Consider the following 22,603-nt stretch of genomic DNA (forward strand, 5'->3'; position numbering starts at 1 on the left):
GGTGGACCGCCCTGACAGCTTCTGAAACAAATCTGCTTTCATTGTGTCCAGTTTTTGCTAAAAATAAACACATCAACCAGTGGTGATCGGATGGGCGTTCGAGTCGAGCTACGAATTATTTTTGAAGAAAAGGAGCTTCCTAGCCCTTTTCTTGGCAAATTAGCCAACCTGGCTTTGAAGGAGGGAGATGTTCTAAGAGAAAATAATCCAGAAGTGGGTTATTTGATATCCTCCCCCACTTGCACCGGCTTGGATTTTCATAAAAGGAATCACAATGTAACTGACAGAATAAAACAGATACTCTTAGTAGAAAAATTAACAATCTTTTTAGTGACACAAAGTCTCCTCTATGTATGGCAACAATTAGGAAGTCTCTGCAGTCTACCAAAGGGCTCATTGGTCACTTTGTATCATATATATATATATATATATATATATATATATATATATTATGATAAATACTCTTGGAAGGAACAATTCATAAATAATGAGGACAAGGCTTTTAGGGGAAATCTTTGAGGGCTGCTGTAAAGAAAACAAACACAGGCCCTGGCCGGTTGGCTCAGTGGTAGAGTGTCAGCCTGGCGTGCAGGAGTCCTGGGTTCGATTCCCGGCCAGGGCACACGGGAGAAGCACCCATCTGCTTCTCTGCCCCTCCCCCTCTTCTTCCTCTCCCGCAGCCAGGGCTCCATTGGAGCAGGGTTGGCCCGAGCGCTGAGGATGGCTCCATGGCCTCTGCCTCAGGCGCTAGAATGGCCCTGGTTGCAACAGAGCAATGCCCCAGAGGGGCAGAACATCGCCCCCTGGTGGGCATGCCGGGTGGATCTTGGTCGGGCGCATGCAGGAGTCTGTCTGACTGCCTCCCCATTTCCAACTTCAGAAAATACAAAAAAAGAAAGAAAGAAAGAAAGAAAGAAAGAAAGAAAGAAAACATCTACCACTACTTCTGGTTAATTCCCACTATTTCTACATAGCTGATGATCTGGAGAATGCTAATAATATACATCTTATTATTTATATATCCTGATTTCCTTTCCTTTCCCCCCAATAGCGGTAAGGGCTGACCGAATGCGTGGAGGAAGGAATAAATTTGGGCCAATGTACAAGAGAGACAGGGCACTGAAGCAACAGAAGAAAGCCCTCATTCGAGCTAACGGACTGAAGCTAGAAGCCATGTCTCAAGTGATCCAAGCGATGCCGTCTGAGCTGAGCATCTCCTCTGCAATCCAGAACATTCATTCTGCCTCCAAAGGCCTACCTCTGAACCATGCTGCCTTGCCACCCACAGACTATGACCGGAGTCCCTTTGTAACATCCCCCATCAGCATGACAATGCCACCTCATGGCAGCCTGCAAGGTTACCAAACCTACAGCCACTTTCCAAGCCGGGCCATCAAGTCTGAGTACCCGGACCCCTACACCAGCTCGCCAGAGTCCATCATGGGCTACTCCTACATGGACAGCTACCAGACAAGCTCTCCAGCGAGCATCCCGCACCTGATCCTGGAACTTTTGAAGTGCGAGCCAGACGAGCCCCAAGTCCAAGCCAAAATCATGGCCTATTTGCAGCAAGAACAAGCAAACCGGAGCAAACATGAGAAGCTGAGCACATTTGGGCTGATGTGCAAAATGGCGGACCAAACCCTCTTCTCCATCGTCGAGTGGGCCAGGAGTAGCATCTTCTTCCGGGAACTGAAGGTAGGTCCCCAGCTCTTACAACTTCTAATGCCCCTGTCTAGAGAGACTGAATGCTCTTCCTAATTAATGCGTTTCTGGTGCTGGGACAAACATTTTTGTTTTGCTTTGTTTCATTGCCTGCCTTCTTTGTACGATTTACGGGGTAGAAGAATTTGATGACCTTGACCTCAAGGCTAGAGCAGCTTAACTTTATAGGGCTTCTAGTCTGTGTGGTTAGCTGTGGGGATAGCTTTTGATGTAAAATATGGGAAACAGGGTTTTTTGGGGGGGGTATTATTTTTCCTGAAAAGTAGAATGTTTTTATTTATTCCCTTTAACTCAGATGGTTTGTGGCTAGACAACGGAAGTCAATGTGAAATAGCTCCTGATACACATTTTTTTAAAGATTACCAAGTCAAGGGCTATCTTATAACAGCACCATTTCAAAAGGGGGGGGCCCCAGCATTGGGTTGTATTTAGACCCTAAAGAATGCAGATGCCTCCACTAGTGAGTAGTATCCAGTTGGTATTTACAACCTGTTTACATTGACTCCAGTTCTGTAAAGACTCTGCTTCTGAAGCAAATTCCATTAGGATGTTTACTGTCTTGGGGGGGGCAGTTGTGAGTGCTAGTCTGCTTGGCTCAGGTGTTAGGTCCTACAACCTACGTCGGCCGTTGATTTTAATGGATTGGTACATTGTAAACACACTACTTGTTTGCCTAAGGATCTCTGTTTAACTACATAATTATTTTATTTCCTGAAACTTAAGACTGAATTAATACGGGAAAGTGGTATAGATGCTGGGACTCTCACAGTGGCCACCCAAACCCCACTTGGTAGTCTGTGGTTGCATCCACTGTTTAAAAAGCAAAAGTGGGTTCTGGATTTGATTTCTAAGTATCTCTGCTACCAAAAAAATACCAATAACAATGTTTTCCTCGGTCTATCACGGGGGGGGGGGGGGGGGGGGGGGCAATGGGCCTGCCTAGGAGTCGTGGTCTCTGATCACCTGGGTCAGCTGGAGGAGGCTTTTAAATCCATGAGAGGAAGGCAAGACAAAGCAACTTCTCATTAAAAGGGTTTCTATTAACTGCCTGTGTAGAAGGCCAGGGGCTACGAAAGCCACGTACACCAGCAGGTCTCAGTAAGAACTGTGATTTGTACCTGGAAACAAACGGAACGGACCCAGATAAGTTGATGGAATGCTAATAGCATGCCGTGGAGACGGCTGGTGCTCCCTGCTCTTGACTCGCCCGGTCCTTCCTTGCTAAGCTGAAGGTGATGGGGGTGAGACAGGACATGGGGGTTACTCCCCGTCAGGCCAGAGGGGGTCTAGTGCAGAACCATCTGTGTCCATCAGGGTGATTTCATTCCAAACAAAATGTGTCGGGAGTCCTCACATGTACAGCTTTGTCTTTAAGGGAGGAGGGAGGGTCTCTGAAAATGAAAATGAAAACAACCCTTTTAGATACAAGGGAAAGGCCAGGAAAGAAAAGGGTAATAAGGAAGGCATGGCTAAGGGTAATAAGTTGGCACTCTTGGGCTGGGTCTGAACTGCATCCTCACTTCTGAGTGCCCGTGGGCAGAGGCCTGTTGTCAGACTCTCTCTCCCAAAGACTAGTGTTCTCATCTGTAAAACCATGTAGATGGTACTTGGGGGGAGAGGGGGAGGTGAGGAGGGAGTAGCCACACTTCTATGGAGGAAGTTTCACAAGAAATAAATGAGACCCTATGGGCAAAGCACCTGGTACTGGGAGCCTGGCATTGAGTATATAATCAGTAACGGGGTTCCCTTGTGAAGTCATTTATTGCTCCATGACACACATGCAGAGGCTTTCCAGAAACACTCTGACATTCAGGGGCAAGCCACACTCTTCCTAGTCAGATGTTGAGGGACAAGGCTGCCACACGTGTTTAGAGGAGGATAAACTGTGTAATAAACAGTCATTCGCTCCCACTCATTGGGGACCTCCGAGCAGCCACGCGGCATGTTGGGTGTCAGACGAATGAATACAAAGTTGAGCAAGACCAAATATTTCCTCTCACAAATTTTACGAGAAGACGATTTTGTAAATAACTAGGAAAACAATAGAAACACTGGAGTTGTCACTCACAAATCCACAGAGCAAGAAACCACACAGGTTGCTTTTATGTAAAAAAGAAAAAAAAAAAAAAGAGTAGAGGGGACATTATAAAGAAAATGTACCTAGCCACAGAGGGGACGTCAGGAGCGCTGGGGAAACACGCTTTCTCTCCAGATTTCTCTCTTTTCCTCCCCCGTGGCGAGATTCTATGAGATTCTTTTATGGGGTAGAAGGTTTATTATTTGGCTAAAATAGGAATACCTTTGGGAACGGGCACATTAAAGCATCGTTGATCATATCTACTGGGGTGTAACGTACCTGTCTGTCTTTCATGAGAATATGAAAAGGCAAAGGAAGGTCCACACCACTGGGGGCTCCTACAAGGTGCGGGCTGGTGTGGGGACGTGCCCCCAGGGAAGAAAGAAAAACTTGAACTCGTTTTCCCTGGGCTCACATTGAAAGGACTGGTTCAATGGAAGTATTTTTCAGAGGAGGAAGTATATAATTCAGAATACCTTAGACCAGTGGTCCCCAACCCCCGGGCCACGGACCGGTACCGGTCCGTGGACCATTTGGTACTGGTCCGCAGAGAAAGAATAAATAACGTACATTATTTTTGTTTTATTTATATTTAAGTCTGAACGATGTTTTATTTTTTAAAAATGACCAGATTCCCTCTGTTACATTCGTCTAAGATTCACTCTTGTCTCGGTCACGTGATACATTTACCCGTCCCACCCTAAAGGCCGGTCCGTGAAAATATTTTCTGACATTAAACCGGTCCATGGCCCAAAAAAGGTTGGGGACCACTGCCTTAGACGTTAGTTTAAATATAGAGCTCTGTGGTGACTTTCCCGTTTCGGAAGAATTCCTTTTCCTTTTGTTTATAAAGTTACTTTGTAAAAAAAACAAACAAACACTGAGTGAGGCGTTTGAAGCTGACGTGGAGACGTGTAGGGCAGGGTGACTCTCCAAAGCTGCGGATTTTACATGTTTTTAACTGTGACCTGCAGTAGGAAATACATTTACACTTGAACTTGGTGAACCAAGCACACACCTGTCTCTCTCTCTCTGTCTCCTCTCTCTCTCTCTCTCTCTCTCACACACACACAGACACACAGAACTAACGTTTTCACTAGGCAGTAAGCTACCTTCTCCATGCTAGGCACTTTGATACATTCTATTATCTTCTGCTTTAGTCTAATTCAGTTCATGTTTTTTAAAAAAAACTCCTGGTCATGACACAGTAAATTGATGTGAGGACCCATTAATGGGACATGACCAGCAGCCCAAGAAACAGGGCCCCAGGCAAGGTTTCATGAGCTGCCGTGGGACACTACCCACCTGCCTCCAGGCAAGACGGCCCCTGGCACGGCCTCCAAGACACCCCCTAGAGCCCACAACCCAGTCCTCAGACTGTGTTCCTGCAAAGGAAGCTGTGATTTTCCCACACCATCAAGGGAGAGGAATACTTTTGCATGTTGGTCTTTTTCTTCTAACTTCATGGCCAATTAGCTGGCAAGAGATCTACTTATAGGGCAGATTGCTTCTGACTGTACCACCCCCAGACGAAAAGTCACCTATTTGCTCCCAGAGAGTAATAGGATAATGGGACAATTTGGCAAATGACCCCTTGTGCACTCTCCCTGGACATGTTCCTCTCTGCTACATATGCTGGAGAACACAGATTTCATGCGCTCGCACTGTTTAGGGGACAGAAGGGAGGGCCAGGGGGAACTTGTGTGTTGTTTTGTTTCTACATGTTTGCTGAGTGCAGATAGATAGATAGATAGATAGATAGATAGATAGATAGATAGATAGATATTTTCTAGTTCCTGTTCAAAATATTGGAATAAAAGAGAGGAAATTATTACTCCCAGATTTGCAGCTTGTAAAATAGCACACAAACAGAAAGAAGGAGGAGGAAGAGAAGGAGGAGCAGGAGGAAAATAAAAGCATCTCACGAACAAAATGCAGTTTCAGGGCTGGAAGGTGACCAGGGAAGAAGGGACAGAGGAACTACACGAGCGCTTTGCTTCTTGGTAGCTGAGAGGGGGACGCAGATCTGCGTCCTCAGGTAACGTGATGAGGATGGGGGGGGGGGGGCTCTGAGACTAACAGCTTCCAAAGATGCACATGTGCCTCATGACATGCCTGGCTTCAAAAGCATAGGGTTTTCAGAGCTGGGAGAGATGGTGGAGGTCCTCGGACCCCACCTCCTCCTTTACATTTAAAGAAACTGAGGCAGGGGAGGCAACGTGACTTGCCCAATATTATGCAGCAACTGCGTGGCAGCGTCCCAAGGGGCAGCACTTTTGTGAGCACTCCCACCCTCACCGCATCCAGCACACACACACACATATATAAACTTTGACTCCAAAACTACAGACTTTGACCAACAATGCTAAAGCAGAATTCTGGGTTACCAGATATCCATCAACCACCATCAGTGACTAGCTCACTAGTAATCAGCACAACAAATTTTCTCTGAGCACCGTCAACCCCTGGGGAATGCTCCGATAATTCTTTCCGGCCAGGATGGGTGGGTGGGGGGCAGTCATTCAGAGACTGGATTCCCCCCCACCTGCCCCTGAGCTGTGACTGTCCACACCTCGTCCTCTGTTGACAGCTTCCTTCTCAGCAGGTTCTGGGTCGGCAACTGCATGGGTTCGGTTTTTAGCTATCTTTGTGAAAAAGAGGCAGAAAGAGAATACCAGACAGTGACCAGGGACAGAGGAGCAGCAAGTGATTAAAAATATGAGGCATATTTCAAGAGTGATATGGAACGTGATCCCTGACATTCAGTGCACCTCCTAAGCTTTAACCCGCATCTCTCTGACGATGGCCAGTACTCCTGACTACTTCTGCCTTTGCTGTGTTTTCCTTTTTTTCTTTCTTTTTTTTTTGGGGGGGGGGGAAGGGAAGCAAATCTCAGAGCTCCCCTCTGCCGAAAGAGCTGTCTCTGTGAGGACAGAGCCTGTGCTCTGCTCCCCAGAACCTGCAGCTGATGGCTAATGAACCCGCACTATAGCCTCTATTTGATCGAATGAGACCAGATGTCCTGAGAGGGTTCTGGGAACCGAGCGAGAACTTCCCTTCTGTGAAGGATTCTGATACATGGAGGGATTTTTTTTTTAAATGAAATTAATCCTGTGTGAAACGTATATAACCCACGCTTCTGAGGAGAACAGGTCTCAGAGTCCCGGGGAGACAGTGCCAGAGCCTTGTGAAGCCAAGGTCCTCTGCGCTGTTCTCTCTAGAGTCTGTAGGCTGGGGGTGGGGGGACCTCGTTTTCTTTTTCTTTTTTTTTTTCTGATTCATGATTGAAGCTTGTCAAGCAGAGTTTAATTAATTAATTAATTAATTTATTTATTTTTATTCTTCAAGCTGTCATTCACCCCCGCCCATCAATACAGGTCTGCAGTTCTGAGACCTAATGGACCCGCCCCCAAATTGTAAGCTCTGCTCTTCAGACAACTTGGCCCTCCTTGCGGGAAAGACATTGGGGGCTGGAGGGGGCGTCTGCATGGTGGCTCCCCACCACCACACCCACCCTGCTTTTCTCCCGACTTTGCCTGAGAACGGAGGCGGGGTGGGGGGTGGGGGAGGTTGTCCAGCAACATGCATCCGAGACCAGCATCCCTGCGCGCTCACATGACATCCTACGGTTGCAGCTCGCCACTTCCCAGTGCCACGGTCTCATTTCTCTGGAAGCTTGGGAGGTCACTCCAGGAAGGAGGCAAGGAGCAGGAAACAAACTTTAAAGTGGCTTCCACTCCAGAGGGGGAGAGAGGAGGCAAATGAAACACCCACAATGGTTTCACTGACTCCTTCATGACAGAGCAGAGCAAAATAAAAACCATTCGACCTAGGCTTACAAGGAACTGAGAACATGATGTTTCCTCCACCGGAGGTGGGTGTGGAAGTCCTCTTGTCTTGGTGGGTTTGGAGACAACACTGGAACGGCAGGTTGGACCTGATCTCTCGGGTCTTAAGGGGTCAGACATCCGCTCCTAAGGGTTCCTGCAGGCAGACCTAGTGCCGAAGACTCTGTTCTGGTTGGCGTGTGCAGAGTCACATGATGCCAGCCTGCTCACAGTGGTACCTGCACACGTGTCTGTGGCTGAATTAGGAAACTGTGGTTATAGCTTCTTACTCACTGTCCTCCGAATGAATCAGCTCTTCCCCGTCACTTCTCGTTTGCGTGGTGGCTGGTTCTTGGGTGGGAAGCTAAAAATGCCCCCTTGACTGCGATGACAGGTCTTCTTCATGCCATCCTCTACAGCGATGGCACGCAAGTCCACCAGGCACGGGGAAACACTGCGGACTCCTTCTCTGATGTATTCTATTTGCTTTATTTGATTTTGCAAACTGCAGACTCCATTAGACTCTCACCTCCTGCAGCTCCAGGTCGGCCCAGCTTCATGCTAGCTGCTTCCATGCGGACGCGTCCTCCCCGGGAGGCCGGGCTGTTTGGCAGGAGTGTTGGTCGATGAGCGCGGCTTCACGCTGGGCTGGCTGCTCACACAACTGATAAGCTTCCTGTTCCTAGTCAACTATGCGTGGTCTCCTGGGACCATGGGGAGAGCCTGGGACTAGCCAGCCAGCCCCAACAACCCCGAGTTTTAACTGGCCTGGCCACTGTGGAGTGTCTCCATATGAACACAGAGTCGTTTCCCTTGCTCGGCTTGAGGTCAGATGGTGGAGAGGATGAGAGGGTGCTTTGATTGGGCACTCGCTCCTTCCCTGCTGTAGTGCTGGGTGCTTTGGGGTTGCTTTCCGGTTTGCCCCACAGGGCAGCCATGTGCAGTAAGCTCAGTCGGTCTCCTTCTGTGAGAGAGCGTGAGCAATGGACTTGCACCATTGCTACCAAATGACATGTTCCCTTCAGGGCACACGTCCTTCTGTTCCGCTTTATGCTCAGGGCTGCACTGGCCCACGGAGAGACACCATGTAAATCGATTAGTAAAAATCTGCTAACTAGTTTTTGTTTGTTTGTTTTAACCAAATCAGTCCTTTTGGTCAAATAATGTGTCAGTACCAGCAAAATTAACCAAAGCACTTGGATCAGTTTGAGGTCTAAGGAGAAGGAGTGAGAAAGATGGAAGGAAAAGAAAGACATGGGGGGAGGGGATGTCAGGGTGTGATCTACCCCCAAGCCATGGAGTTTCTTGTATAAGTGAGGGTTTAGGGCAACAGAAAACATGTCCAACTTTTCCCCTGGACTCCAGAGATCTGGTAATGGGTGAAAATAATAGTGGCCATTGGTTGAGCCCTCACAATGCATCAGACAATTAATTGTTAAGCGCGTTCCACTTGCCATCTCATTTAATACTAACGCATCCCCCTGCGGTGGGCATCAGCCTTCCCAGGTGGCAGGAGAACGTGTCCTAAGACCGGGAGACATTCACTGACTTGCCCCACATTGCGCAGCTGGTAGGTAGTGATGCTATCATCCAAACAGAAAGGGGACATGGATGTCTGCGGAAGTCCATCAAGCCCTGTATCTGTTGTCAGCCTCCTCCCTGCCTACCCAGAACCACTCTGCAATGGGTCTCGAAAACCCTCTGTTACCCATAAACAGCAGAGAGCAGTTTATTTCAGTTTGGCCCAAAGAAAGATAAGAGTTTTGGTTTTTTTTAATCAGAGGAGGACATGTAGGAACCACACATAACAGCTACACTCCCATGGGACGAGGTCAGTGCTGTATGCAGGTGCATACAGCCTCTACCTCCTGAGAGGTAGAGGCGACTTCAGAGCTTCTAAGCCTTAATTTGTGAAACTGGCTGTAATTGGAGGGGCTGGGGCACAGAATGAGGCTGACGGGGGCAGGCAGTATGGTCCTCAACCTGGGATCACTTGGGTAGGCTCTGTCCACCAGGTCCTGCTGAATCAGCAGGAAAATCATTGTGTCACCGTGTCCCTTAGAAGCAGGCATGTGCCTGTGTGCTGCGACCTGTCAGGGCACACAAGCCCCCCCTCCCAGACCGAACGGGAAGTCTGCCCATGTGAGTGCCTCAGTATTGGGAGCATGGAGATCCCCAGGGCCCCATCTGTGCACGGTAACCACCATCATACAAAGTCAAGTAAAGGATTAAAAAACCCAAAGCCATGAACACACTTTTGAAGGACTTTGCCCTCTGAACCCGGGAGGCATAGAAGTCGGCCTCTTCTTCCCCGGAGTGCGTGAAGGATGACTTTGCCCTGACCGACTCCCCTGCCTCTCAGGAAGGAGAGTGTGCAAATCTCTGAGGGCTCCACATCCATCTGCACAATGGCTGCCCAGAGAGTAGGCATTTAAGCAGCTCCTCGCATCACAGACATTCATCTCTCACCCGATCTCAAGAACGAGCAAAGACGCACACTCCCTCCTCTGGGCCTGTCACCTGGGCTGGCCACTGGGCCTCCCTAAAACATCTGATACTCAAACCTCAGCTCCTCTGCTCCCCTGTGTTCAGCAACAGCAGGCAAAGCTCAGGCAGCCAGGGGTGTGGGGCCTGAGCTGGCTGGCTCCTCTGAAGACACTCGGACCCTCTGTCTTGTTTTCTTTATTTTCTCCACTCCCCACCACCTCCACATCCCCTGTTTGTGCAGACTCCCTTTCTTTTTCCTCACCCAGCTGCTTCCTTCCCTTCCTGTGGCCCAGGGTGTCAGGGACCCCAGGGTTGCTCCTCCCTGTTTTCAGCTGCACCTCTATTTTCCCCCGCTGTGAAGTATGCCGGGGCTTGGAGGGCGGCCCGAAATTTGTAGGTCTGAGCATGAGTAGACAAGGCATGGGAAACGGTTGTGGGCAGAGAGGCCCTCGAGACAGACTCCCTTAGAGCCCACCCTCCAGTGTCCCTAAGACATCTTGAGTGTGTGTAAGACATCTCCCTGACAGTGGCGAGAATGTGTCTGGGCCGTCCAGCATGCCTGGTGACACCCAGATGATGGCCTTTTCTGTGGCGGTGTCAGGTCAGCTCCAAGAATCAAGAGCAAGCAGGGATCAGAGGCCGCAGGCTCGGCAGGGGGAGTGTGTGAAGCCTCCATGTGACTCACGCAGACAACGTGAAAATTCTCATTTGCTAATGGTCACGGGGCATCAGTGCACAGTGGACAGCTCTCCAGTTGTGTGGCCACTTCTCCTCATGGCCCCATGATGGTCAGCGATGTTGTCTTCATTGTTAACTTTCTCCTTGGAAGTCAGGCTCATCCGCCATGGTTTTGAAACCTACCAGAACGGAGTCCATGTCTTCACACATGGGAGATGTGCACAGTGCTCTGAGGCTCTGTGGCTGTTCTTCCTCCCAGAAAACTAAAGGACAACCAGGCTTCCTTGGACATTTAGACATGTCTCCTTTAGAATGTTTGCACAACATTCAGGATTAACTGGACAACCCAACTTGATCCAATGTCCAGTGCTGTGAGGAGTTGGTTTTTCTTTGCACGGCAGGTAGAACGATCGGCCAACAGTTCTAAAGTCCACCCTTGATTGTGCAGTAAGAACATTGCAAAGGAAGAATGTCACCTCTGTCCAGTCCCTATAAAAGCATGGGTCTTCTCTCTGTCTTAAGTTTTGGGAATGTGGACATCACTGGCTTTTTATCTGTGGTAGAGAGTGTTGGTGTTCAAGTCCATGGCAGCACAACCTCCTATGAATTACCTCCCACACTTCCAAATAACCTGTTCACCTGGGAAATCAGTGTAGTTATTTCATTTAAATTAAAAGCATATTTTTATGGGAGTGAGATGCAGGAGACCTTGGAGGCATGTTGGATCAAAGACTGAAGTGAGGGAGACCAACTCATTCACTGTAAAGGCAACACACGTCTGTCTTGTCTGTTTTTGTTTTATTATTTTATTTTATTTATTTTATTATGGAGAGGTGGGGAGGCAGAGAGATAGCCTTCCACTTGTACCCCCTACTGGGATCCGCCTGGCAAGCCCCAGCTACGGCTGATGCTCTGCCCATCTGGGGCTGCTGCTCCATTGCTCAGCAACTGAGCTATTTTAGCATCTGAGGATAGCCATGGAGCCATCTTCAGTGCCCAGGTCCAACTTTCTCAAACCATTCAAGCCATGGCTGCAAGAGGGGAAGAGAGAAAGAGAAAGAGAGAGAGAGAGAGAGAGAGAGAGAGAGAAGGGGTGTGGGTGGAAAAGCAGATGGGTGCTTCTCCTGTGTACCCTGACCAGCAATTGAACCCAGGACTTCCACATGCTGGGCCGACGCTCTACCACTGAATCAACCAGCCAGGGCCTTGTCTCTGTTTTTGAGCCACATTAAATACCCCTTCTTGGTAACCTGAAAGTCCTCATGATGGTTGAAATGACTTCTTCATTTGTGTAGCTGATTTTGCATGGGCACGTGCCATCGTTTGCTAGAAAATCACCTGCATGCACGCATGCAGAGGCCTTGGGTCCTGGCGTGTTCCCCCCCGGGCCGACCTTGTGTGCACACCATGGAGCTCTGTGTGCATATCCTGTTGTTTCCAGACATGCATTCTCTGAAATGCTGGTTCATTCTAAGGCCGGCTGTTATATTTTGACCACGGTATCCTGCCTGAAATCACCCAAAATGTTCTTTGCCACACACATCCTATTCTCACAAGTGTGCTTGCTTGCTTGATTGCTTTATTTTTATTTTTATTTTCTGATCTAAAGTTGTGATGAATAAGAGGCTTTGCTTATCGCCTAATTAGCGAAAAAAAGAACATACTAAATATTACATTTCCCCTTGTGAGATAACGATGCGGCCGAGGGTTTGTGCAGGAGTATTGGCAACAGAACTCTTCAGAAGTCTTCCTCTGGGTGATGAAAAGCTGTTATGTTCCTTTGACTGGCTAATCAAACGTAATTAGATAGCGGGAAGTGCCTTATACTTCCCTCGTATGGTCTCTAAGCAAGATGCAGTGCTTGTGGGGCCGATGAAAGGCGTCGCGCATGGTGTTCTTTCAATAACGGATCTGACACCAGAATTGAGAGAATGGCTAGACTGTGGAAAATGCAGAGGCCTCACCCCCTACCCCCTACCCCCACCCCCTGTCCTGTGAATGGTGGAGTTTGCTAGTGAAGACACGATTACCTGGTTTAATTGATTCTTGTGCCAGCTTGGGAGGAGGAGAGAAAAAATTCCTGGAACTGTTTGGCAAGTAAATGAAGGAGGGAAGATGCCTGGGTACGTGATGTGTGTGACTGTTGACATCCAAGTGACGTCTGATATTTGCAGGGAAAACAACGGCCCTCCCTTTGGCGGGGGGATAACCTGCTTTAAATGCATTAGGCATCTGTCCCCGGGAGTCAGGGAAGGAGAGGCTGTGAGTGTTTTCGGAGGTGTTGGGACCACAGAGAGTGACGTCTCCGGTTTTAATGACGAAATGTTGCCACCTCAAACATGTCACCTCATTCCAGTCATCTGTTTGGTGGGTCCAGTGAAGAGTTTAGGTTTTCAGAAGAATCAAAACACATCATGCCAGATATGACATTTGACCAGATGTGGTGTGTTCCTTTTTTTTCTTTTTTTATTCATTGAGAGGAGGGGAGGCAGAGACAGACTCCCACATGCACACTGACAGTGATCCACCTGGCAAGCCCACTAGGGGGCAATGCTCTGCCTATCTGGGTGTTGCTCCATTGCTCAGCAACCAAGCTCTTCTTAGCACCTGAGGCGGAGGCTATGGAGCCATCCTCATCTCCTGGGGCCAACTTGCTCCAATCGAGCCATGGCTGCAGGAGAGGGAGAGAGAAGTGAGAGGGGGAGAGAGGAAGAAGCAGATGGTCACTTCTTCTGTGTTTCCTGACCAGAAATCAAACCCAGGACCTCCACACGTCAGGCAACACTCTACCACTGAGCCAACCAGCCAGGGCCAGCATTTTTCTTTAGAGCTGAGTCCCACCCTCCAGTGTCCCTAAGACATCTCGAGTGTAAAGGATGAGCTGTGACCTTGCCTCAGGCCAGATTCAGTGTTTGTTTATTCATTAATTCACTTTTTACCGGGGCCTTCATCCAGCATTGGAGCTCCTACTATATGTCAATCCCTGTGCTGAATTCCGGGGATTAAGACAAAAGCAGTGTTGACCCGGGCAAGTGAGGTCCTCCTGAGAACTTCCTCTACGAGGTCAAACTTCCTGGTGGGATGCGGCCCTAAATGACTTGGGCACTGGCACACGTGACAGGCACGCAAGATCCCAACCATACGTGGCACTCAAATGGTTAAGATCCCATTTGGACTGAAAACCACAATTTAATTCTCCTAGACAGCAAGCCACTGCCTGGGAAATAGGACTTTAGACTAATAATGTGGCTAGAACAGAGGTTTACCCAGAATACTGTGTAAGCCCACTGGGGGCACCAGCCCCCGAACAGGGGACAGTGTGATCAGGAAAGGAGGCATAATGGCAATAGGGGGTCCTGGGGAATGAGCAGGGTTGTGGGCCAGGTTGAGCAGGTGGGAGCAAGGGGGCAGGGAAGCAATCCTAGCAGAGAAGGGCTTGTGGAAAAACACAGATGTATTGGCGTTGGACTTCAGGAGAACTGAGTAACTTCTGTGGCTGCAAGGGTGAGCATGCGTGGAGGTGGGAAGAGCTAACATGGGCAAGTGAGCATGGTCTCTGACATAAGCAAGGTGGTTATGTGTGCTTTCACTCAGGCTGAGGAAAGTTAAGGACAGGAGACCAATGGAAATATACCATCATGATGGTCGGACATGTGCCCACCGTGTTACTGCATGGCTTTGGTTTGGCTATAGCTTTTCATTTTTTTATTATTATTAATTGGTTTGATTGGGGTGACACTGGTTGGCATAATTATACAGGTTGCAGGTGCCCAACTCTACATCACATCTCCGTACACCGTATTGTGTGTTCAGCCTGGGTCTTGATTGTCCTTTTTTTCCCAACAGTTAGCTGAAAGGTCATTTCCGTTTACACTACTTAAGTTGGTTGTCCTTGCAAAAAAGGCACAGCATTGTAACTTTTATACAGTTGATTATTTCACTTAGGTCTTTCCAGTGGGACTCTGCCTCCTGGGTGAACACCAGTTATTGGTGACTGGAATGTTTTTGAGGTCTTGGTTCTGGTTTCATGTTCAATTTAAACAAACATCATGTTTTCAGATGTCTTGGGTATGACATACTTTTTGACCCTAAAGAGTTGTTTTGTTTTCATCTCAGACGAACCCTATTGCCATTTATCTCATTGTCACTGACTCAATGGAACCAAGCAGGTTTTTAAATTATGCACATGTGGGCGGGGGTAGGGGTGTCTAGCTCAGTGCATGTAGAGTGACCACATTTCAGCTTTCCCAGTGATTTGTCCCCAAGCTTCACCTCCGACCTGACAAATCATTCATCCAGTCACTCCACATATGTTCATTAAATGCTCACTATGTCAAGTGCCAATCTAGATCAGGGGATACTTTTGTGACTGAGATTGACAAGGGACCCACTTTCATTGGGGCTCACATTCCAGTGGGAGGGAAACATAGATGATAATACCATAATACCAAGAGTGAGTCAGTTACGGGGTGGGGGGACACAGAGTTAGAGGGGTTCACAAAGGACGGATGTGAAGAGTTGACACCTGACCCGAACTCTAGACAGCAGGCAAGAACCAGCCTTGCTGAATCTGAGATACTGGGTGCTAAGGCACGGCAGGTGCAAAGGCACTGGGGTGGACAATAGCCTGGTACTTCCAGGAGACTGAGGACAGCTGGTATGCACAGAGATCAGTGACTGGGGACATGCAGCTCCTGGTCAGGTCTGAGAGCTTGACCAGGTCCAGGCTTGGGGTTTATTCTGCTTGGCCCAGGAAGTCAGAGGAGGGTTTTACACAGCGGGGTGACATTGTCAGATTCTCATGATAAGAAACGTTTCCCTGGTTCTGGGCAGGAAGTGGTTGAAAGGAAGCAGGAAAGAGTAGTAGGGGTTAGAGTAGGCTAGACTGAGAGCATGGTGGCTTAGACTAAGACTTGACCAGTGGAGATGGTGAAAGAAAATTTGCAAAAAAAACAGATAAAAAAGATGAGACAAGTAAAACAGCTTTTGGCTGGAGCCACTGAGAATAGGAACCAGAGTCTTCAGGAGCAAGGCCTACAGATTTCCTAAAAAGCTCCCTGAAGAGGTGGACCCAGTTGTCTGAACTGGCTATCAGATGCACCCCCCTTTAGGAACCACTGATTGACCCTGACCCCCCACTTTTATTCAAGAGAACACAGCTAAACGACCCTGTGTGGGTAAAAACTGAAGCTCTTCTCAAAGGCCAGGATTCTCCTCACGCCCCCAGCCACCTATTTCAGAGTGGAAGGGGTCCAGCCATCCTTTCCTATGCCACTTAAATCCTTCCTTCCAGGGCGCAGGTCTGTATATGCCCACGGAATGCGAGGCAACTCCACACGTTGCCTACACCTCGCACGTATCGTTGGCTGTTGAGCTGTAGACTCTGCTACCTGAAAACCCAGAAATATTCTGTCACGAAGGGATCCCAACAGACCTGAGTAATGAAGACTGAGGAGTCTGGTTCCGACTGGATTGCAAATTCATTTGGACGGCGCACGGGAAATTCATGGCGAAGAGCATTTGGTGCTGGTCGCCCATGACATTCCCATTGGCTCTGAGCTGAAGGTAGAAGAGAACTTTGAACCCCTAGGTTTAAAAACAGGTCAAATTATACTTTTAAATGTATTTTTCTTACTTCCATATTGATTCTGTAGAAGAATTTGGACCAGAGTTTGAGGCAGCACGTGGACATAGAGTTCTTTTCTTTCTTTCCTCCCTAGTCCTTTTTATGAGGATATAATTGCTAGTTATTTTAAATAGTCCTTCTAAGCTGTCTCTCCTATCCTGTAGTTATCTTTGTTGCTCTTTTAAGAACTTTTCCCACTTTATTTATTTTTTCTATGGCCGCACAGGATATCCAAACTATAGCTTTTCCAACGCGCCTCTCCTTGCCGCCCAGAGCTATGGGCGGCGTCCGGATTACAAAACAAATCCAGGGATTTACCTACAAAATTATAGAGGAGCATGACTATGTCCTGCACACCAGAATCGATAGCTCTGCTAATAATGAGTGTTTTATCTATGATAATTCTTAAATCCCCCTATTCCCAGAGGCCTCAGTCTCCCACTACTAAGTGCCCTACTTCCAGGCATTGAGGGCAGGGGGGAGCACCAATATTATTTTGTCTTGTATCCTTGGGGTTGAAACACCTTCTTGCCGGCTCACTCATCACCTCAAGTCCAGCGGTCTCTGACAGCTGAGATTGACCCCAGCTTGGCAGACCTTGGAGCTGAGACCCCTTCGGGAAGCTCTCGGTAGAAGGGACTGCAAAAAGATGTCTTCTCTTTTGTACATTTTTAACCAAAACAACATGAGCCTATCCAAGTGAGGAAACGATGTCTAGTTGTGCTTTTCCTGTTGTGACCCTCCCATGGCTTTGAGCCCCACCTCACTCCACATCGGGAGGTGGGGAAATCCTAAATTCTCACTACTCAGTTGCCTTTGAGAGCAGTCCACTGCACAAAGGTAGTCGCCCAAGAACGGTTCGGAGGTCAGGACTGTTTGTTTAGCTTTCCTTGGTCAAAACAAAACAGAAGGTTAAAAAAAAACATGTTGAAAATGACACCAAGCAACGGTGTCCCGAACCCATTGTTGCTTCGCCTCTATGTGCAGGGCATGGGGAGCCATTCCGTGATCCCTGGGACTGGGAGTGGTGAATAATGTTTATGTATCATTGCTCCCACTTTTCCTGACTCTCTCAGTTCGATCTGTGTGAGGGCAGAGGAGGAAAATGTATTTTTTATTAAAAGAGAGCGTTTGAGATTGAATGCTCTAATTAACGGCTGACGATTTCTTCTCTGTAGACTTTTAGACACACACAGAAAAAGGAAACTAATTATCTCCATCATCTGGGATTCTGAGGCCGGGATGAAAAGCAGGACTGATGTTCAGTGAGACCACAGAACTCCTGGGCCACCTGTGTTACTCAGTGCCTCAACCATTGAGACAGAGCCAGGCCTGACACGTATAGCACATCTTTATAAACATCAGGAAAAAGAAAATAGATGAAGTCAATGCACAGACTACCTTGGCTTTGTGATTAAGAACAGTTCAAGCCCAGTAATGAGGGGTTCCGTGGAGGTGGGGCACTGGGGAACAGAGGTGCATTTTTGTGTGTTGTCTTAGATATTTGGGGGAGACGTTGACTTATCTCTGAGTGATTGTCTGTACACAGAAATACTTAGAAAGGGGTAGGGTCTAACTCACCTGTCAAAAATCGAGGCCAAGAAGTAGCTGGCATAAATGTAGCAGAATGGATCTCTCTGCGTTTGGGAGCCTCTCCTATCAGAAAGCTCACTGGCCTCACAGGGGATTCCTAGGTGCGACCATTTGTGGGCATGTGTATTCCAGCCAGTGATTTGAGGGGGCTGAAGAGGAGGTATGTTCACATATTATATTTTCTAACCATATTATATAGCAAGCCAATCTATTTTTAACTTACAGTCTGTTGACTAACAGATTCCTCGTAGATTAGGCATAAGGGCAATTTTGCTTCCATTTGTTCAAAGACAAAATTTGAGTGACCTGAGAATACATGATATTCCCCCAGAAAGTGAGATGCCTTTAATCAAAACATCTAAAGGTCAACCAATGTTTCGTCGAACATTTGGGAAAAAAACACGGTATATACCCCCCCACCCCCGTGGAAATCTGTTTTTAGTGCATCGGAAATGGGAGTAAAATATTGTATTGAGTCTAAATATAGGCTTTCCTATATTAAAAGCAAATCTATTTACAGGTGATTTGTTGCTAAATTAATTCTGGGAGGAACACATTTAATTACCGAAAAGGTAAGGTAACACAAAACACAGGAAATATAAATGAATCAAGTGCTCACAGAGTCATGCTGCTCTGGGGACTATAAATGACCCCTCTCTTCCCCCACCCCCCACCCCCACCCAGCTCCACCACTATTATTAGCCTGAGTGAACAAAAGAAGATTCCAGAAATAGAAGGGCAAGAGCGCCTTGGTGAGCCTTGTACTCCACGGAATAGGAAATGTTTCTCGCAAGCTCATGCATTTAGGGGTTAATGGGTTTTTAAAAAGGACATTTCCACGCCGTCTGTTTGCCAAGGAAATTCTTTTACTGGCCTGTTTGCAGAGCTGGCAGGCCAAGGCTTCCTCTGGGTGAGCGAGGTGTGATGAAGAATTTTATCTGCGCTTCCTCCCGAAAGTCAGCAGCATGGATGGTGCCTCTCCCTGTTGTGAGCTTATTTGGTTATTACAGATTGCATGCCCCGTCCCGGGGGAGGATCCATGAGTACAGCTGATGGAGGAAGGGGGTGTGGCGTGTGCTGGCCCACGCTGGACCAGGCATTGTCAGGCCCTCTTTTCACCTTAGCTGCCAGGGAGCTCTGGGACATGGGGCAGAGCTTCGTAGAGGTAGGTCCCTGAGCACATTTTCCTGGTGGATGAATGAATGCAGCAAACATAGAATGAATGCAGCTGCCTCCAATGTTGCAGGCACACTGCTGAGCAGTAGGGATACAAAGTCAATAAACACACAGACACACACACACACACACACACCCATGCAATAGGGATACAAAGTAAATAAAAATACCAGGGGTGACAGACTGGTGAACACATTGTTACAATTCACTAGGAATGATACCTGGTGTTAGAATCAGAACCCAAGGCTGAGCTACTCTGTCTATAGAGAAGGGACAGGAGGGCGAGGGGGCTAGAGACGGTTCCTTTCGAATCCAGTCAGTCTTGGAGGATGCTTCCAGTTAAACAAGGGATGAAAATGCCTGTGTCCCACTCATGTCTGAGGCCCTCGTGAGGGGCCGGTAACAGGGGGAAGTGAGTTAGCAGAACAGCAGATGATCTACCCACAGACTGCTGTTGTCCTAATAACACACAGGACAAGATTCTAATAACAGAAGGGCTCAGGTACATGGCTCTTACACAGCTTCCCATTTCTGATGGTCTCTGTGTGAATTCTTTTCTCCTTTTTGATAACCATCAGGAGTGCAGTCATTTGAAAACTGATTTTAAAACTGTAGTTAAAAGTGAGAGAACTATTCATCTCAGGTGTTTCTGTTTGGTTGGTTTTAACCAGGATAGACCAGAATGAAATAATGAAAAAATAATAATAATAACTCTACCTCCCCCAAAATATTTGTCTATATTTCCCTAGAAGCAGTAGTAATACTAATTATTTTTTAAGTAGTCATGTGTTTTGGTGATTTTTTCAAGATATGAAATCGTAAAGATTTGAACCTTAGTAAGAAGCACATCATCTTTTTTTAAAAAACATCAATTACTTCTTCACCAACCATACGTGTGATCTGATCCAATACAAGAGATCATCTTCTAGACCAAATAGGGTCCGGAGTTCTCTCCAGTAGAATTTTTATTCTTTCCCATGTTCAGCCAGACAGCTCTGTGATTATTTCATTTCATGATTTATTCGGGACATTCTAGAGTGCCTCCTCCAAGCAGTGTTGAACAAGGTAAACAACATGTCAGACCCTAGGTCCCAGCATCTTTTTAAAAACATTTAAACAACACAGGCAAGTCAAACACTGAGTGTATGTGAGTGCGTGCATACACACACACACACACACACACACACACACACACACACACACACCACCTGGCACCTCCATCAATATAAGTGATGCCATCTGAAACCGCAAAATAAGGGAAGAAGCCTCCTGGCTTCGGCAGCACGCAAATTAGTTTACAGGGGGCAAGCAATCTGAGAGGCCATCGATTCAGAAACTTCTGTGAACACCTTCCACTTGCATTGTTGCTTTTGTTGGAAGGAAACACCACACACTCACAGAGGTCTGACAGAGAGCAGAAAGCACACACCCCCCTCGGATACCTTCAGGGTCATTGATTTATTAATAGAGCCCAGGTCCAAGGGCAGGGGCGGGAGTCCCTGCGTGTTCTGTGGCCACCTCCCCCCAGCTGTCCCATCCCAGGGGCTTGTCTCCAGGCATCTCCCTGTGTTTTTCCTTTTACCGTTCCAGACCCAGGTGGGAATGTTGTCGTCATGAGGCTGTGAGCTCACCAGTGCCAGGTCTTCAGAAAATATGAGCCTGGTTGTTTGAATTTAGGGAAACACACACACAAGTGGATATAGAAGCTCTCCTGGGTTTGTTTTTTTTAAGAAACAATAGTGTTTATTTGTCATGTTTGGCTTAGAACGACTTTGGTACTTACTAGCCCTTTCCATTTGAACAAGAAACTCAATAGCCTCTTTAAAGAGCAAACTAGTTTTCTGCCAAGGGTGGGTGAGGACGTCAGATGAAGATGAGTGGGGGACCTAAACCCAAGGACAGATAGACAATAAACTATTTTTATTAATTTGGGGGGGGGAGTGTCCCCTTTTCCTTCAGAAGTAGCCTTCCCACGTGCATTTAATGTGCTAACACAACCCCCGTTCTGAGATTTCAAAAGATGCAGCACTTCCCAGCATGATGATAAAGCTTTCCTGTGTTCCAATAATAAAATCCGCGTACAGTGACTTCCAGTTCCTTTGTGGCTCAGCGACTTGTGAGGACCGGCTCGCCGCTCGGTGCGCGCCCGCAGTATCAGTGTGGGAGTCGGAAACAGATGTCCGCAGGACAATGCCATTTGTTGTCACTGTCGATAGTATGTGGCAACTTCCCCCAACAAAATTGTTTGTGGATGGAAAGGAATGTAAGCAGTGATTCATGCCCAGGAATTTTTTATTTTTTTTTTGGCTGCAGGCTAACCATATTTTATTTGTTTTAAATCACAGAACATTAGGCTAACTTATGATTTCAGTATCTTTTCCATTGGGGGGGGGGCTCCAGCATTTCCTTCGAAAAGAAGAGAGTATTTTACGTGGTTTACTGGAAATATGAAAGGTCTTATGGCACCTGAGAATTCAGAGAGATGAATGATGCGTCCTGCATAGCATTTTTGTTACTAACTCAGTTATTATTTTGTTGTTGTTTGGTTCAGTTTGGTTGGTAATGTGAATAGAGAATTCAGAATAATCAGACACGAAGTAGAAACATGTTTCTTGATCACGCGGCATTGCGTGATCTTGAAATGTTCATGACGGCAGCAAAGGGGCAGCCCCTAACTGGCACTTAGTGAGAGAGAGAGAGACAGACAGACAGAGAGAGAGAGAGAGGCTTTATCTGAGCCAATTCAATATTAATTTACAGAGAAGCTTAAATTGTGCTTACAAGAAAACAAGGTCAACAGGGCTACCTCTACATTAGACACCCCAGGCACCTGCCACAGCCCCAGGTCACATGGCGCACCTATACCCTCTCCTTCAGCCCCAGGTCACATGGCGCACCTATACCCTCTCCTTCAGCCCCAGGTCACATGGCGCACCTATACCCTCTCCTTCAGCCCCAGGTCACATGGCGCACCTATACCCTCTCCTTCAGCCCCAGGTCACATGGCGCACCTATACCCTCTCCTTCAGCCCCAGGTCACATGGCGCACCTATACCCTCTCCTTCAGCCCCAGGTCACATGGCGCACCTATACCCTCTCCTTCAGCCCCAGGTCACATGGCGCACCTATACCCTCTCCTTCAAGAAGAACACCTAACACAAGTTAAGGCACACTCCCTCCCTTTAATGCCATTGTTACAGAAACAGATGTTAGTCCACAAAGAAAAGTCTGAATGTTGCTTCATGACACCAGATGCCTAAAGGCCATCATTAGGAAACGTGGTCTTTTAAATATGTAAGATATTTCTTATGCTAAGGTTTTCTATATCACAGGAAAATTACTCTAAGGAACGAAACAAAATCTGACTTCTTAACAACAGCTTGAGGTTTGAGGGGGGTGGATTGGCACCCGGTG

At 47.5% G+C, this 22,603-nt stretch overlaps 1 protein-coding gene across 4 annotated transcripts in view; it reads left to right on the forward strand.

The window, feature by feature from the left end:
• Positions 1–22,603, forward strand: part of NR5A2 (nuclear receptor subfamily 5 group A member 2) — a 99,719-nt gene that overhangs the window by 17,470 nt on the left and 59,646 nt on the right. For all 4 annotated transcript variants that reach the window (XM_066238691.1, XM_066238701.1, XM_066238718.1 and 1 more), the window contains one exon: positions 1,052–1,698. In XM_066238691.1, the coding sequence (XP_066094788.1) occupies positions 1,052–1,698 (647 nt within the window). The remainder of the gene's footprint in view (positions 1–1,051; positions 1,699–22,603) is intronic.

Source organism: Saccopteryx bilineata, chromosome 1 (genome assembly GCF_036850765.1).
Source record: "Saccopteryx bilineata isolate mSacBil1 chromosome 1, mSacBil1_pri_phased_curated, whole genome shotgun sequence".
Lineage (NCBI taxonomy): Eukaryota > Metazoa > Chordata > Mammalia > Chiroptera > Emballonuridae > Saccopteryx > Saccopteryx bilineata.